At 40.8% G+C, this 14,224-nt stretch overlaps 3 protein-coding genes across 8 annotated transcripts in view; all 3 read left to right on the plus strand.

Moving 5' to 3' along the window:
* Positions 1-3,084, plus strand: part of usp2a (ubiquitin specific peptidase 2a) — a 44,866-nt gene extending 41,782 nt beyond the window's left edge. For all 6 annotated transcript variants that reach the window (XM_044201857.1, XM_044201860.1, XM_044201858.1 and 3 more), the window contains one exon: positions 1,713-3,084. In XM_044201857.1, the coding sequence (XP_044057792.1) occupies positions 1,713-1,797 (85 nt within the window). In that variant the 3' untranslated portion in view covers positions 1,798-3,084. The remainder of the gene's footprint in view (positions 1-1,712) is intronic.
* Positions 3,085-6,284: 3,200 nt separating this feature from the next.
* LOC122878700 (GTPase IMAP family member 9-like) lies at positions 6,285-8,986 on the plus strand. Its single transcript, XM_044201865.1, has 3 exons — positions 6,285-6,425; positions 6,509-7,783; positions 7,893-8,986. The coding sequence occupies exons 2-3, from the start codon at positions 7,372-7,374 to the stop codon at positions 8,459-8,461; spliced, it is 981 nt and encodes a 326-aa protein (XP_044057800.1). The 5' UTR covers positions 6,285-6,425; positions 6,509-7,371; the 3' UTR covers positions 8,462-8,986.
* A 1,401-nt stretch (positions 8,987-10,387) lies between these two features.
* Positions 10,388-14,141, plus strand: LOC122878701 (TLC domain-containing protein 3A-like). The gene is made up of 5 exons (XM_044201866.1): positions 10,388-10,700; positions 11,194-11,277; positions 11,491-11,701; positions 11,856-11,951; positions 13,042-14,141. Exons 1-5 carry the CDS (start codon positions 10,579-10,581, stop codon positions 13,336-13,338), a joined length of 810 nt encoding a protein of 269 aa, XP_044057801.1. The 5' UTR covers positions 10,388-10,578; the 3' UTR covers positions 13,339-14,141.
* Positions 14,142-14,224: the final 83 nt, after the last annotated feature.

Genomic DNA, 14,224 nt, shown 5'->3' on the forward strand with positions numbered 1-14,224 from the left:
TATTTTTACTATCAGTTAATCTCTCAATTACTGTTTTGATCAATTATCTAGTTGTGAAATTTCAGAAAGTAGTGAGAAATGGCCATTATTTACAATAGACCAGGTTGACATCTTCAAGTTGCTTGTTTTGTCTGACCAACAGTCCAACACCCACCAAAAGATCTATTTAGAAAAAAACGGATTTGCTGTTTTTGTTTTAGAAAAACAGCAAATCCTCACATTAGAGAAGCTGGAGCCAGCGGATGCTTGCAATTTTTGCTTGAAAAATGACAAACAATTAAACCGATTATCAAAACTTTGTAATTTTCTGTCGATCAACCAATCATTTCAGCACTCCTTTTAAAATACCAGGAGATGTCTGAATTTACTGAGAGCAGACAGGGCAAATCTACAGTTAGAGATGGGATACTGCAGCTGCGTTTTCAGATGTATTTTCATATCAAATCTCGTCAAGAATAGATTTAGTTAATTTTCTGCCAAATATTTAGATTTGAAATCGAATATTTCACCATGAACCCTTTAAACCTCAAATTTGCACCCTTTCCTCTGAGAGTCATGGAACACACTGCTGGGATCAGCCTGACTTACTCTCTCCAGTCAACATTAGTATCTTGGATATCATATAAAAATACTTTTTCTTCACTATCAGAAGTAATCCAGGTGGTGTTGTCTGTACATCTATGGTTACAGTGCAAACAGGAACTGTTAACATAGTGTAGTTAACGTAGCATGACTTTTGATTGTGAAGATTCACCGAGATGTAAAGTAATATAGGCCCCCAGCCAATCACTCGTCGTGTCCCAAATCCAGGCTACATACTGTACGTATACTACGACTGTATAAAAGTCCCTGCTGGAGATCTGTGCAGCTTTGGAGTATGTAGTGTGATCACGCTAAACATACAAAATGAAGTATACTCACAACAGACAGAATCCATACCAAATATGGTCGATTTCTGAGTGTGCTGTTGATGCACACTCTTCTCCCACAATGCAATGCACAAAGTGGAGGAGCTGCTCACAGCTGGAAAAAAATCTATTGAATTGTGGGTGGTGGTGAGACAGCTCCAGAAAGATCTTGGAAAGCCAAAACACTAATATTAGTTATTAGAAATATTAGTATTAAATCTTAAAAAAGACATTTTGCTTACATTTTGTGAATTGGCAGTGACATTCCAAGGTTGCAGTCTGATTGATGTCACACGTAGTGTATCATCTCCTGTTAGTATAAAATACTTAAGTATGTTGATTTTTCTTGTATACTAACTGCTACAGCAGTATACTGTGACGATTAGGACGTTGTATAGAATTAATATGTAAGGGTTTGGGACATGCCAACTGACTCACATGGCAACATTATAGTTCCTGTTTACACCCAAAGGATGATGGGAACCCTGGTGTCAAAAACTCACAACATTCACAACATAAAAATACATTTGTGTAGTGCCACTGGCAAGCAAACTGATCTTATTCTGAAAATAACAATACACAGCATGCCTAGCCAAGACATGTAGTGACTGTACCATCAGTCTGCAAGTAAGGGGAGTGAAAAAACGTTCAAACGCTTAAAAACCCAGAATTTTAAATGCAGTTTGGATATTCTCTTTATAGATGCTAAATGGCATGTATCAGGGTTAAATTATGAGTTTCTTTGTCTTCACCATAAATCTCGTTTCTCACCATGCAGCCATTCTCTCCTCTATTTCTTTCCAGAGTAACGCCAATGTCCTCCAGCCAAGTGCGCAGCAGCGACGCCTACGTCTTGTTCTACGAGCTGGCTTCCTCCTCACGGATGTGAAGCCTCCTGTAGGACGGCGGGCCGCAGCACCACTCTGACTGACGGACAGATTGATGGAAAATAAAAGTGTTGGTGGAGCCGGGCCTATTCTGACTTGTATTTGGACATATCATATCACAAACACACACACGAAGGCACACACCCCCAGCAGCCTGGAGGCTGCTCCTCTCCACAGAGAGAGCTGGGGAGGGGAACACTCTGGAAACCACAGGAACCTGATCGACCAGCCCTGCTTTCTTTCTCTCTCTGTCTTTACTCTCGTGTCTTGCACATTCTGGGAGGAGGTGTGTGTTTACTGTGTGTGTGTGTGTGTGCGTTTGTGTGTGCGAGGCTGACACAGGGCAATAATCCCATCTGACCGACCAACCGGTGAATCCGTCTCCATCTCAGAAGTCCCTCTCTATGCACTGCAAACTGAACTCTCACCCTGACCGCGCCTTCGCTTCTTTTTCTTCAACTCTTGATCTTCTCGTTTGCCTCAAACCATTAAACCTGACCTGACCTGGTTGCAATTTTAGACTTTTTTCTGCTTTGAATTCATGTTGTTTTTATGTTGTTTTTTTCGGGGCAGGGGGTTATTACCCCAGCACCACGAGCATCATCATCACCACCACCACCACTTTGGACTGTGGATAAATTGTGCTTAGTGTATGACTGTAACAGGACTGGTCATTGTTACAAGGAGCTTGCAGCCCACCGGCCTGCTTGGTTTTCATGGCTTTCCCTTCCACTGCACTACAACACTCCCATGTCTCTGTTGGCAACTTCTTCACTCTCTTTGTTTTTCTAAAAGTGGTTGGGAGGCCGGTGGCACTGTGAGTGTTACATGTTTCAGAGGCGACCCTCTAACATGTGTTTTATTTCATTTGTTTCTCCCACGTGTGGCTGCTACTGATGTTTTCAAAGTGCTGTGAATGGATGAATGGACAGTCCAGTACGGATCTGCTAAGGATTAATGATATAGACAATAATAACGGTAACAGTCTTTTCTTCCTCTCTTGTTTCATGCCATTGAACAACACGGAAAGAATGTTTTAAAGGAGAAAAACACACTATATCTGTATATTTTTATACCCTGATGCAATATAGAGAATGTACTATTCAATGGTGCTGAAAATGACCCATAACTGTTTTCAGTTGGTTTATTTCCCACGTTTCAAGAGAGAAAAAAAAGTTATTATTTATGCTTACAGGTGATAATGTGATGAGTCACACTTTTTAACAGTGGCAGTCAAACACATGAGATATATAAATATATATATAAAAGTTACCAAAACAGTGGTTTCACTTCGAGTCTTTGTCTTTTTTTTTTAGCTTTTATGATGGAGAATCTGCACTGTAGAGCGTTTGGCTCAGACATGGTGACTGTAACAGATGCAGTACTTGCACAGGAAGAAGAAAAATTGGTGGATAATTGATAAAGAAGTCTGATTCAGCAAAGAAAAAAGGCAGGTGATTGTGAAAGAAAAAACAAGGCTGGAACACTTAAGGCCAGGGTCAGGACCCCCACATAGGGTCACAAGCTCAATCCAAGAGGTCCCGAGATGATTAACAGCACTTTCACTTTTTCGGGACTCTTAAACAAAATATTCAAATAAAGCAAATACAATGACTCTTTGGTTGAACTGGTCACAACCAGCAGAAATTAGCAACCTGTGAGGAGGGCTTGCAAGTGCTTCATTTTAAGGAGATTTTAGGCTGACTTAATGCAATGTACCTCTGAGTACCGCTTTAAAGGATAGGTTCACAATTGTTTAAGTCTTAAAACAACACTCACATGCTCATACTGTACGAACACTGAAACTGGTTTTGCTTGCTGCAATCATTCCTCCTGTTCATACTGCTCATTAAGAGATCCATTCCTAAAACAATTCTTTTTTAGGTGATTAGGGGATAAAATCCACAGTCCTCAGTCTGTGCAAAAAATGATCTGAAGTTCATTGAAACACAAAGAGGGAATTTTATACTAAAAATACAAAAAAATGGAAGATCTCCACTTGACTGACTTCTGAAGCCTCATATTAACTTCAGATACATTTCTGAATACATTTTTGCACAAAGATTTAGTCCCCATCACTTATATTGGAAGCACATTAGGAATGGATCTCTTCATGGCCAGTATGAACAGGAGGAATGATTACAGAAAGTAAAACCTGTTTCAATGTTCATATGGACAACTGACTATTGTTTTAAGACAGACTTGAAACATTGTGAACGTTTCCTTTAACAGTAGTAATGAAAGAATGACCAGAGGAGGTGGATGGAGCAGAGGATTGGGCACATTTTCTATTTACACTGAAGCTGTAAGTAATTATTTATCATGTGTCAGAGACATATAAACATCCGTTCTATTGTTTGTAAGACAATGACACAAGCCCGTTGCTGTTTACAATACTACTGCAATAGGCAGTTAAACAGTTTACATGCAACATGTTCTAGTGAGTATTACTAAAGGTCTAAATACAATTTCACACTTTGGCAAAAAGAGCGTTTTCGGTTAAGCACTCAATACTCATAATACTGAGTGATTTTTATGAACGATAATTATTAACAGTGTAATCCAAGTGTTTTCAGCCTATAGAAATTCATAGTCTAATTCTATCGGAAAATATCATTTGGCTGCCAATTTTTTTGTAATGAAACTGAATTACTGCACATAGTAAAATCACACTTCAGTGATATAATTCATCTTGGGTTAGACAGCTCAACCGGCTCTCTTATCAGCTTAAAACCGCAGAGACACACACCATTTTCTTTTGATGGATCGCCCAGTAATCATTACGGAAGTGCCTGGCCTACTTCCTGCTGCTCCATTATCCGCAAGTGGCCTATTTCTGTGGTCCAAGCGTTGCGGCCTCATAGTGTGATCTGATGCCATGAAGAGGTCCAGCAGCCAGGAATAGTTCTATAGGCTGACACTCTGGAGGCTCCCATATCACACTGGAAGGACTCGTCCTAAATCCTCATCCAAAATTTACAAAGAAAAGTACAATATATATATTTATATATACATACACATGGAATCTGATTCACATGCAGTGAAACGTTAATTCAGCATGGATTAGCTGATGTTCAGGGAGGAACATCCATCATACCATCAGACTGATGTATTTGTGTCACTTCGATTAGTGGCACACAATCTGCAAAATTGGAAGTAACAGTGTTTAATTTTGCAGAACACCTATACCTACTACCATTTTACACTCTATCTTTATTTGTACACTCAGGACTGATTACACTGAGGCCAACATGCAAGTGTGGATATTAAAGGAAGTCAGAACTCAGCTGGGTGGAAGTTCAGTGTGACACACAAAGGAATTCATTCAGTGGTTCAGGTGTAGATCTTTCCTCACATTTGAACAAACAAGACCTGAATACCTGGAGACTTTTGCTGAACAGCAGCCGCTTTCGCACATATATCTGTAACACTTTATGTGTATTTTTCCAAAAACATTCCTAATAATTTCCAAGGAAGTTTCCTGGGAAGAACGAGAAGAATGTCCTTGAAAGAAAAGCTCAGTTTAAGTGCAAATAAATATTCAGTTATTATTTACTTCTGATAAGAAACATTAATCTTCATATATGTTGAACCGTGTGATTATCTGACTAAAAGACTCGCTGGAATGAATTAAAAAGTGTACCAAATAACATAGTTCTTTCCAGGAAACTTCTCGGAAATGAGTAAGAAATAAATTGGTAAAGATACAGACTCATAAAAATAAGTGTTACAATCTTAAGTTTGCTTAGCTAATGTTAGCACCATAAGCTAACTGGTCATACCAAAACAAAGTAAGGCTGCAGCAGCAAAACCCCTGAGTGTATTAGATTAAGCAGAAGTGCATTTTATTGCTCATGAATTGGGCCAAAGGTCCAGTGTGTAACATTAAAGAGGAGCTATTGGCAGAAATGGAATATAATATTTATAAGTACGTTTTCATTAGTGTTTAATCACCTGAAAATGAGAATCGTTGTGTTTTCATTACCTTAGAATAAGCCATTTTTATCTACATAGGAAGCAGGTGCCCTTCCACGGAGGTCGCCATGTTGTTCCACCATGTTTCTAAGGTAGTCCAGAACGGACAAACCAAACACTGGTTCTAGATAGGGCCGTTTGCGTTTTTCGCAGCCACCGTAGTTTCTCCTACACGCTTGGAAGGGGAGGGTGAGGCGAGCGGTATTCAAAAGTTGCAAACTGCAATTTCACCGCTAGATGCCACTAAATCCTACACACTGGACCTTTGAGGCTTGGAAAGAGACAGACCCCTTTCCCAATTAGAAACAAGATGGCGCTAGAGCTATAGAATAACTATTGTACTGTTTATCATACTGTTTTCTATCTTCAGCTTATGTGTGTTTGGTCTGAGTAATTTTATTGACCATGGCCACTTCTCAGGAACGTCTCTGCTGTGAACTTTGAAACTATTACTAAAGTGATCATGTGGCCTGGCCCAACCTTCATAAACGTGTGGATTTATTCAATTCCACAGAACAACAGCAGGAAGTGAATGCAGAACTAGAATCACATGAGAAAAGAAGCTTGTTGAGAAAGATTTCAGACCGAAGCTTTGACCCATGCCCTGACTGCGGATTGTACAGTAACAGCAACCTTTAAATGGCAGCCTCACATGGTGAGTTATTTTAAGCAATTTAAAAAGACTGCTGGCAACTGTATTTGAGTGTGTATGAACATGAAATCATGAATGCTTGACAGGTTCAGAGCCAAGCCTGACCCGAGTGGTTGTACTGTTAATGGGTGAGAAACAAAGTGGAAAGAGCTCAACAGGAAACGCCATCCTGGGAAAAACAGCCTTTCACAAGAAAACAACGCGCAGCTGCAAAGAAGATGGCACCATCTTTGGAATACAAGTGAACATACAACTTTACAGTTTGGATTTACTCATTTTAAATAAATCTGGTCTTTACTCACTTTGACTAAATTTAATCAACCAGGTGGCAGTGGTGGACACCCCAGGGTGGCTGTCCCAATCCACCACTCCAGACAAGGTGTCCCAGGAGCTCTGCAGAGGTCTGACCCTCTGCCACCCAGAGCCCCATGTCATCCTGCTGGTGCTGCCCACCACCACCACCTTCGGCCAAGAGGAGTGGCAGGCCATGGAGGCCCATGGAACCCCCATCTGGCAGCGACTGCTTTACCCCAAACCAGTGATCATCTGGTCATGTTGCGAGCCAGTTTATGGGTCTCAGTGACCCCATGGAGGCTGCCTGATTTATTTTTGCGTCCGTACATTCATTTGTCAATTCATTTGCTGAATTGTTCATCCATGTTCCCAGTGGTTTCCGAGCCTGTAACGGGCAATAAATATGAGGGGTCACATCACAAGATGATTAAAAGGATAAATAAAAGAAACATATACTGTATTTTTGTTACACAACATCTAATTTGAGCTTTCTTCTTGTGAAATACTGGATTTTATCACCTCTTTTGGGGCTACAAATGAAACAATCAAAGAAAGAAAAATCACTCTCAGAAAAATCCCACACAACTGCTCACTATTCAGATCCACAGTAAAGCATTTAGCTGTAGACTCTTAGTCTTGTTCACTTATTACTAAAATGATGGTTCTTTGGCTCTGCCCATTGAGGTTTAACTCAACCAATGAGGTTATTTCTGCTGCAGGAGACCTGCCTATCGAGGAGCACATAAGGCGACAAGGTCAGACTCTCCGCTGGCTGATGGAGCGATGTGGGAACAGGTATCAGGTTATGAACAACCAATCCAGGGCCTCAGAGGCTCAGGTTGCAGAGCTCTTTGGGAAGATCCAAAAGATGATGGAGACTCTCAAGCGTCCCAGGGAGATCCAGTACAGGATGTCCACCCAGCTGAGACATGATGTGAGTATGAAGGAGGAGAGGAGGTGGGAGGGAAGACAAGAGGAGATAGAAATGACAGTGAGGCATGACGTACATGATGGGAGGCCAAGAGAAACGAAGCAGATGGCATCAGGATGGCCATATATGCCCAGAGGTAGGTAGGAACTTTACTTAGATATTTATAATTTTGCACATCATCAGCAAGCCAACAAATGTGTAAGTTGTGCAAAATGTGAAAACCACTGCGCTGTGTGTCATTACAGGATTCCCAGCAGATCCAGTTGGTTTTAAACCTGCTCTTGGCCTCATCCTGCTGGGAAGGAGGAAGTCGGGGAAGAGCTCAGCAGGCAACATGATCCTGGACAGAGAAGAGTTTCAGATCGACACAAAGACCATCAGGTGCTCTGTAGGCCATGGGAAAGTATCAGGGCGGCCTGTCACGGTGGTGGACACCCCCGGGTGGAGTCTGTTTGGTCTGGCCAATCCTGAGCAGGTGAGGATGGAGATCAGCCGGAGCCCTTCCCACTGCCCGGTGAGGAGCAAAGTGTCGTTCCTGCTGGCTGTACCGGTGGACTCGTTCAGAGAGAAAGACAGGAGAGCTGTGGAGATGTACCTCAGCATTTTGGGCAATGATGTGTGGAAAAGCACTGTGGTATTGTTTACCCACGGAAAGGAGCTGAGAGGAAGGACGGTGGAGAAACACATCCAGGAGAAGGGAGAACCTCTGCAGTGGGTGCTGGACAGATGTGGCCGCCGGCATCATGTGTTTGATACAAATACTGGAGACGATACTCAAGTAAACCAGCTACTGGAGATGGTGGAGCAACTGTAGAAACTATGTATGACAAAACAGAAAGAAAATATGGGGAGACATTTTCACTCACCTCCACCCACTTCGTCAGTCCACGGAGGATGATCATGCTCACCAGCACTGGGTTTAAGTCCAACTCTGCCTTTATTGAGCCGTATTTGAATTGTGCTCCAGAACAGTGCCACTGAAGGAATGTATCAAAATGAGATGTATGATATATGAGATAATGATTCTATGTCCTTGTTACAAAATCTGCACATTGGAGATTGTATATTTAGCAACTGTTTTGTGGCTGAAATTTTGTACAGCAGTTTAAATTGAAATGCTTGCATATGGCAGTCTGTAGTTGTTTATCATTTGATAAACTGAAATCCATGGCAGTGTCAGAAATGTCCATGTTTGTGGTAAAGCTGAGAGAAGTTGACTGTACTCTTGCACTGAAGCGACCTGTCCTTACATCTCGGTCAGGTGTCTGTGTGACATTATCCTACCATCTTTACTGAAAATATCATTTACAAAAATATTTCCTTTTGAAAACTTCTTAAATACTGACTTGTTTTCAGTTGTGTGTGTTTGATCTGCAGGGTGATGTTGGTAATGTAACCCAGTTCTGTATGGCTTTTCATAGGAATGGAGACGGTTCAAACAGCATTTCTTCCCTAAATCATTTAAAATGGGTAGTCTCGCCTGTAGGACGGCCATCTTTAAAACAAGGGTGGGCTTGTCTGATTAACATACTACAAAACCAGGCAGGGTTTGAATACAGTTTTCCAGTGAGTGATGAGTTAAACTTTATTGTCATCAATATTCCATTGAGATAAGATTAGATAAGACACAATAAAAGAATATAACAAAAATACAGAAAGTGGGCAGAATTTAAACCCACTGTAACACAACCTGTAATTACAAAGTAAAGTATTGAAATAGTTAGAGCAGTGATTATAACAAAACTGCAGCAGCAGAAACATATAAATATGTACGCACACATACAGTAGTGTGTATATATAGTACAGTGATCTCTCTCTATAGATAGATATAGGTTGAGAGCTATATATAGAGATAGATCAATCTATCGATCATAGATCTGAAACATTTAAGTGTGACAAACATGCAAAAAAAAAAAGAAATCAGGAAGGGGGCAAACACTTTTTCACACCACTGTACAGCCCATCACATGAGGGAAGATCAAAAACAGCAGACACCTCTCTGGCTGTGAAGTTCCTCAGTGAACGCTGAACTAGTTTCATTGTTGGGAGGATCCACCATGAGCATGTTAGCATGTAGCATGTTAGCCAGACCCAGCGTGCACCTGCCGGACGCCCTGTAGCGTGGCTGTGTTTGGTTTGGGTCACTTAGCGTGTTCCCTGTTGTTGCATTCAGTCAATGATTAATTAAGGTAGATGTAATCTTTTTTTAACTTATGCCGAGGTACAATAATTCTAATCTTAGCCATAACCATAACGCCGTCATCCTTAATTTTATTGCACTGTTGTGCATTTTTGTACTGTTCACAAACATGGCTGTTGTCCGGAGTGTCAGCTGAGTTCAGGGTCGTGGAGCTCTGCCCTCCTGCGGCCGCTGACCACGGATGTATTATTGGAACAGATTCAACGCACTTCTTCCGTTCCGCTCTCACACGGTTTATCACTTCTGTGCTTACCGGATGCGACATGTAGCGAAGCAGGCTACGAAAAATGACTGACTTTTAAAAATACTCAAAAAAGTACGAGTTATTACACACACACAAAAAAAACGTTGTTACAGTCACGAGAGTACATATAATTCGTTACTTGCTCAAGCTCCAAACTCAATATTATCTTTATTTTGAAAAAAAAAAAACGATTTACTGCATGAATGCAATGTGAAAACAATCAAAGATGAATTATCTTAGGTCAGTGCTTGCTATTGGTCCAAAGCGCCCCCCCCTCCAACCAATTATAGCCCTCTAAATAAAACCTATCCGTATGACAGGGAAGTTCAGCAACATACTCGGAGGACAAGCTAGCGCCGTTAGCCACTGTTGTTAGCTGTATTAACTTGACCTCAGTCTTTTGTCACTGCAGCTGTTTAGCCCGTCGTTGATCATTATTTGAATATGAAGGCGGTGTAGCGGCTACAGGAAGAGGCTGGCTAAGATCATGTTTAGTGCCTTGGTTTGTGGAGCTGTGGTGTTTCCAGGGCTCTTCTACAGCTTCAGGAAAGTACTAAAATACACTTTGACACACTGGAGTGATGCCGACGTGGTTTCTGTCAGTGAAAGGTCAGCAGCAGCGACGCGAGCCGTTCACTTCACCGAACTCCTTTGAGACATGCTACAGTTTAATGTTGTCTTGCTTGTCTATCAATTTACATACGTTGTGGAGATGTACTTACTCTTTAATATTAGTTTGCATAACGGTCTGGTAAATTCGGCACTCATATAATGATCCAAGGGCTCGTTTCAGTAACGTTTTTCCTCATTCTCTTCCTCTAACGTTAAGTAACGTTGCACAATAATTGTACTCAATTATAGTTATTCAGTCATATGTGGGTAATATGTCGGCCGAAGATCTCTGAGAGGGTTAAGTATTTAAGTAATCTTTTATCATGTATGCATTGGTGCCGATAAGCAAGTAACCAAAGAAATTAGTATATATTTCAATGGAGTTTTGTGTTACTTGTCTACAAATGATGTGTAGGCTCTTTCCAGTTTTATTTTTGTGCATGACAGACTAAGAAAGTATCGGTCACTTTTTTGCTGACTGTTTCTTCAGGCTGGTCTCCGCCATCCATGCATCTTTGGCCACTGCAGCTGGAGTCACAGTGGTGACATCCTGCAGGAATACCATGACTGACAGGTACAAGACTTTATCACTATGAAGAGCATTTACACTCAGTGAACTAACACTAGTGCAACTGTAATCAGAGAATCAATTAACACATTATAACTGGCTTTTGTGGCAAAACAACACACAATAAATCAAGAAAGTTTACCATCTTTTCACATCATGTTTATTGTTTGCATATTAATAATGTTAATTCAGTGAAAATCCTCTTGTCTCACCATACAGTCACTGGCTGGTCAATGGGTTTGTTTTGTTCGGAGCTCCCTATATGGCCCTCGACATCTACGCCATGTATCTGAGCCACTACCATACTCAGAGGGTCAGAGGTCATTCCAGCAGCCACTCTCTTCAGACAGTGAAGGCTTTCCTCAGTAAGGACTGGATGCTGGTCCTCCATCACCTGGCGCTGCTTCTCATTTTCATGCCCATCACTCTGGTAAGTATGGGGAGGAGTCACTGTCCTACTTACAGTGTGTTTATAGATGTGATTGGTCTGTTTGGTATGAACACACACATACTGTACATACTGTAAAGACTGCCTGGTAGAGGCTGACTGAGTCTGCTGACTGTGCAGTGTGTCTGATTTGCAGTTCTTCAGAAGAGGACTGGGTGATTTCTTCATCGGCTGCCTGTTCACCACAGAGTTCAGCACTCCTTTCATCTCTTTAGGAAAGATTCTCATCCAGGTAAACCACGTGGACGTCATCAGAAAGTGTTGCTGCATCCCAATTTCCCTACAGATTCTGTCAGCGCAGATTTCACACCGTTAGGATAAGCTATACAACCATGAAGCTGTTACACAGACCCTGAATGTTTGAAGGTCTGAAGAAAATACCTAGCTTCTTCCAGCTGGGGGAGTGGCCACTCTGTCTCAGGGACAGTATCTCACACTTTTGATGTGTGCACATTTCCCATCAGTGACTCAACACCAGTTGACTTTTGGAAAACTGGCAGCTGTGGCTCAGGACGCAGAGCAGATTGTCCATTGGTCGAAGGGTTGACCCCCTGACCCTGATGTGGAAGTGTCCTTGGGCAAGACACGAAACCCCAAATGAATTGCTCCCGGTGGTCAGATCAGCACCTTGCATGGTAGCTCTCTGCCATCAGTGTGTGAGCGCGTGTGCGTGAATGAGAGGCAAATTGGACAAAAGTGCTATATAAATGCAGCCATTTAGCTGTACCCTCCAGAGGGCAGCAATTCAAACGGATTCAGATGATTTACTTTAGTATAAGTAGCAATACCACAGGGTAAAAATACTCCTGTATTACAAATATTAAATAAAAGTATTATCAAAAAAATGTACTTAAAATATCAAAATCAAAAGTACTAATTATGCAGAGTGGACCCTGTTATATTTTTATATATTATTGCCACTACTGATGCATTAAGTGTAAATTAAGTGTAAACAGCATTTTAATGTCAAATTGTAATTTTTAGTTTTTAATGTTAAATTGCCAGCATATTTAAAACGATTGAAATGGGATGAACACCAGTCTTCTAAAAGATATGGTCGCGGAGTGCACTGTAACCAGTTGCTCCAAAGTCTCCCGTAGGTGTCCTGTTGGCTTGAGATGCGATGACTGAAGGTCATAACATGATCATTTTCTCATCAGACCAGTCCGGGAGACCTCGTGCTGCACGGAAGCATCTGCTTTTGTATTTGTTGTCAGATTTTGTCTTTTGACACCCATGTGTGCATAACGCAGATTTAAAGTTTCAGTTTTGTTACTTGTTCACATTCTGTCCTTCTCTTCTGTTTGTTCCCCGATGTCCAGCTGGGCCTCGATGATACCAGGCTGCACAGAATCAACGGCATCATTGTCCTCTTGAGTTTCTTCACGTGTCGGATCTTGGTCTTCCCCTTCATGTACTGGATGTACGGCCAGCAGTTTGGGATTCCCCTGCACAGAGTGGCCTTCCACCTGCCTCTGCAGTGCAACGTGGGTAACCTGGTGATCCTGGCTCCACAGATCTACTGGTTTATTCTGCTGCTGAGGAAAGCTAACAGACTCTACCTGCGACAGAAGAGAGGGAAGGGGGATGGAAGCAAAGACAAGCCGAGGACAGACTGAGTGCACCGGTTTATGAAACAACCTGGTTTTTCACTGAGAATAAAGATACGACAGAGTATTATGGCCAAAACAAATAAAGATTTCAAAAATAAGTAATATAATGAGAAAAAGTTAATATTTTGAGAATGAAGTTGTAACTTTATGAGGAAAAGTGGTAATATTTTGAGGAAAAAAGTAATATTTCAAAATAATGTTATGAGAAAGATTGTACTATAAAAAAGGTAAGTTCTCTCTTCTCTGCTTTTTTCTTGAAACATTGTAAATGTTTTTAATTTCTCAAAATATTACCTTTTCTCAATATTGATTGGTTAATGTTCAACCTTTTTATTTTTTTTTAACTTTTGTTCTCAATTACAACTACATAACATTTTTTTCTCAAATACTATAACTTCATTTGAAATATGCCTTTATTCTTTAGGACTTTAATAACATTCTGACTTTTTTTCCTCTGAATTGTATTCTATCAATCCTGTTTTGGGGGGTTTTTTTGCACTTTTTTTCTGGTAAATTTTCTACTTTATTTTCAGAATATTTTGAATTTTTTCTTTAAAACTTTTGACTTTACTTTCTAAAATCACTTTCCCCCCAACTGGCCCTAATATGATCATACGGAGACGCCTCAGCAGTTCAATGATTGTCCTGCACTACATTATGAAGCTTTTATCTGTGAATTTTGCCAGCTGTTACAATGTGACAAAACTGTTACAGCTAGTACAGTTCATTGTTAAAGCTTTACGATTTGCAGAGAATATTTTTGAACAAATAAGACTGACTCTTTTTAATTAATAAATTATTAAATTATGTATTGATCGTAATTGTGTGCTCCTGAAGGGTTTGGTGATGATAGTGAGGGAGTACGCAGTGCTAAAGTATGTCCCAAAAGACA

Source organism: Siniperca chuatsi, linkage group LG7 (assembly GCF_020085105.1).
Source record: "Siniperca chuatsi isolate FFG_IHB_CAS linkage group LG7, ASM2008510v1, whole genome shotgun sequence".
NCBI classification, from domain to species: domain Eukaryota; kingdom Metazoa; phylum Chordata; class Actinopteri; order Centrarchiformes; family Sinipercidae; genus Siniperca; species Siniperca chuatsi.

Coding starts and splice junctions, on each gene's coding strand:
- LOC122878700 (XM_044201865.1), top strand. CDS start 7,372: ATGATGGTTCTTTGGCTCTGCCCATTGAGGTTTAACTCAACCAATGAG. Junction 7,784..7,892: donor ATGGCCATATATGCCCAGAG/GTAGGTAGGAAC, acceptor GTGTCATTACAG/GATTCCCAGCAGATCCAGTT.
- LOC122878701 (XM_044201866.1), top strand. CDS start 10,579: ATGTTTAGTGCCTTGGTTTGTGGAGCTGTGGTGTTTCCAGGGCTCTTC. Junction 11,702..11,855: donor TTTTCATGCCCATCACTCTG/GTAAGTATGGGG, acceptor TCTGATTTGCAG/TTCTTCAGAAGAGGACTGGG. Junction 11,952..13,041: donor TAGGAAAGATTCTCATCCAG/GTAAACCACGTG, acceptor CCCGATGTCCAG/CTGGGCCTCGATGATACCAG.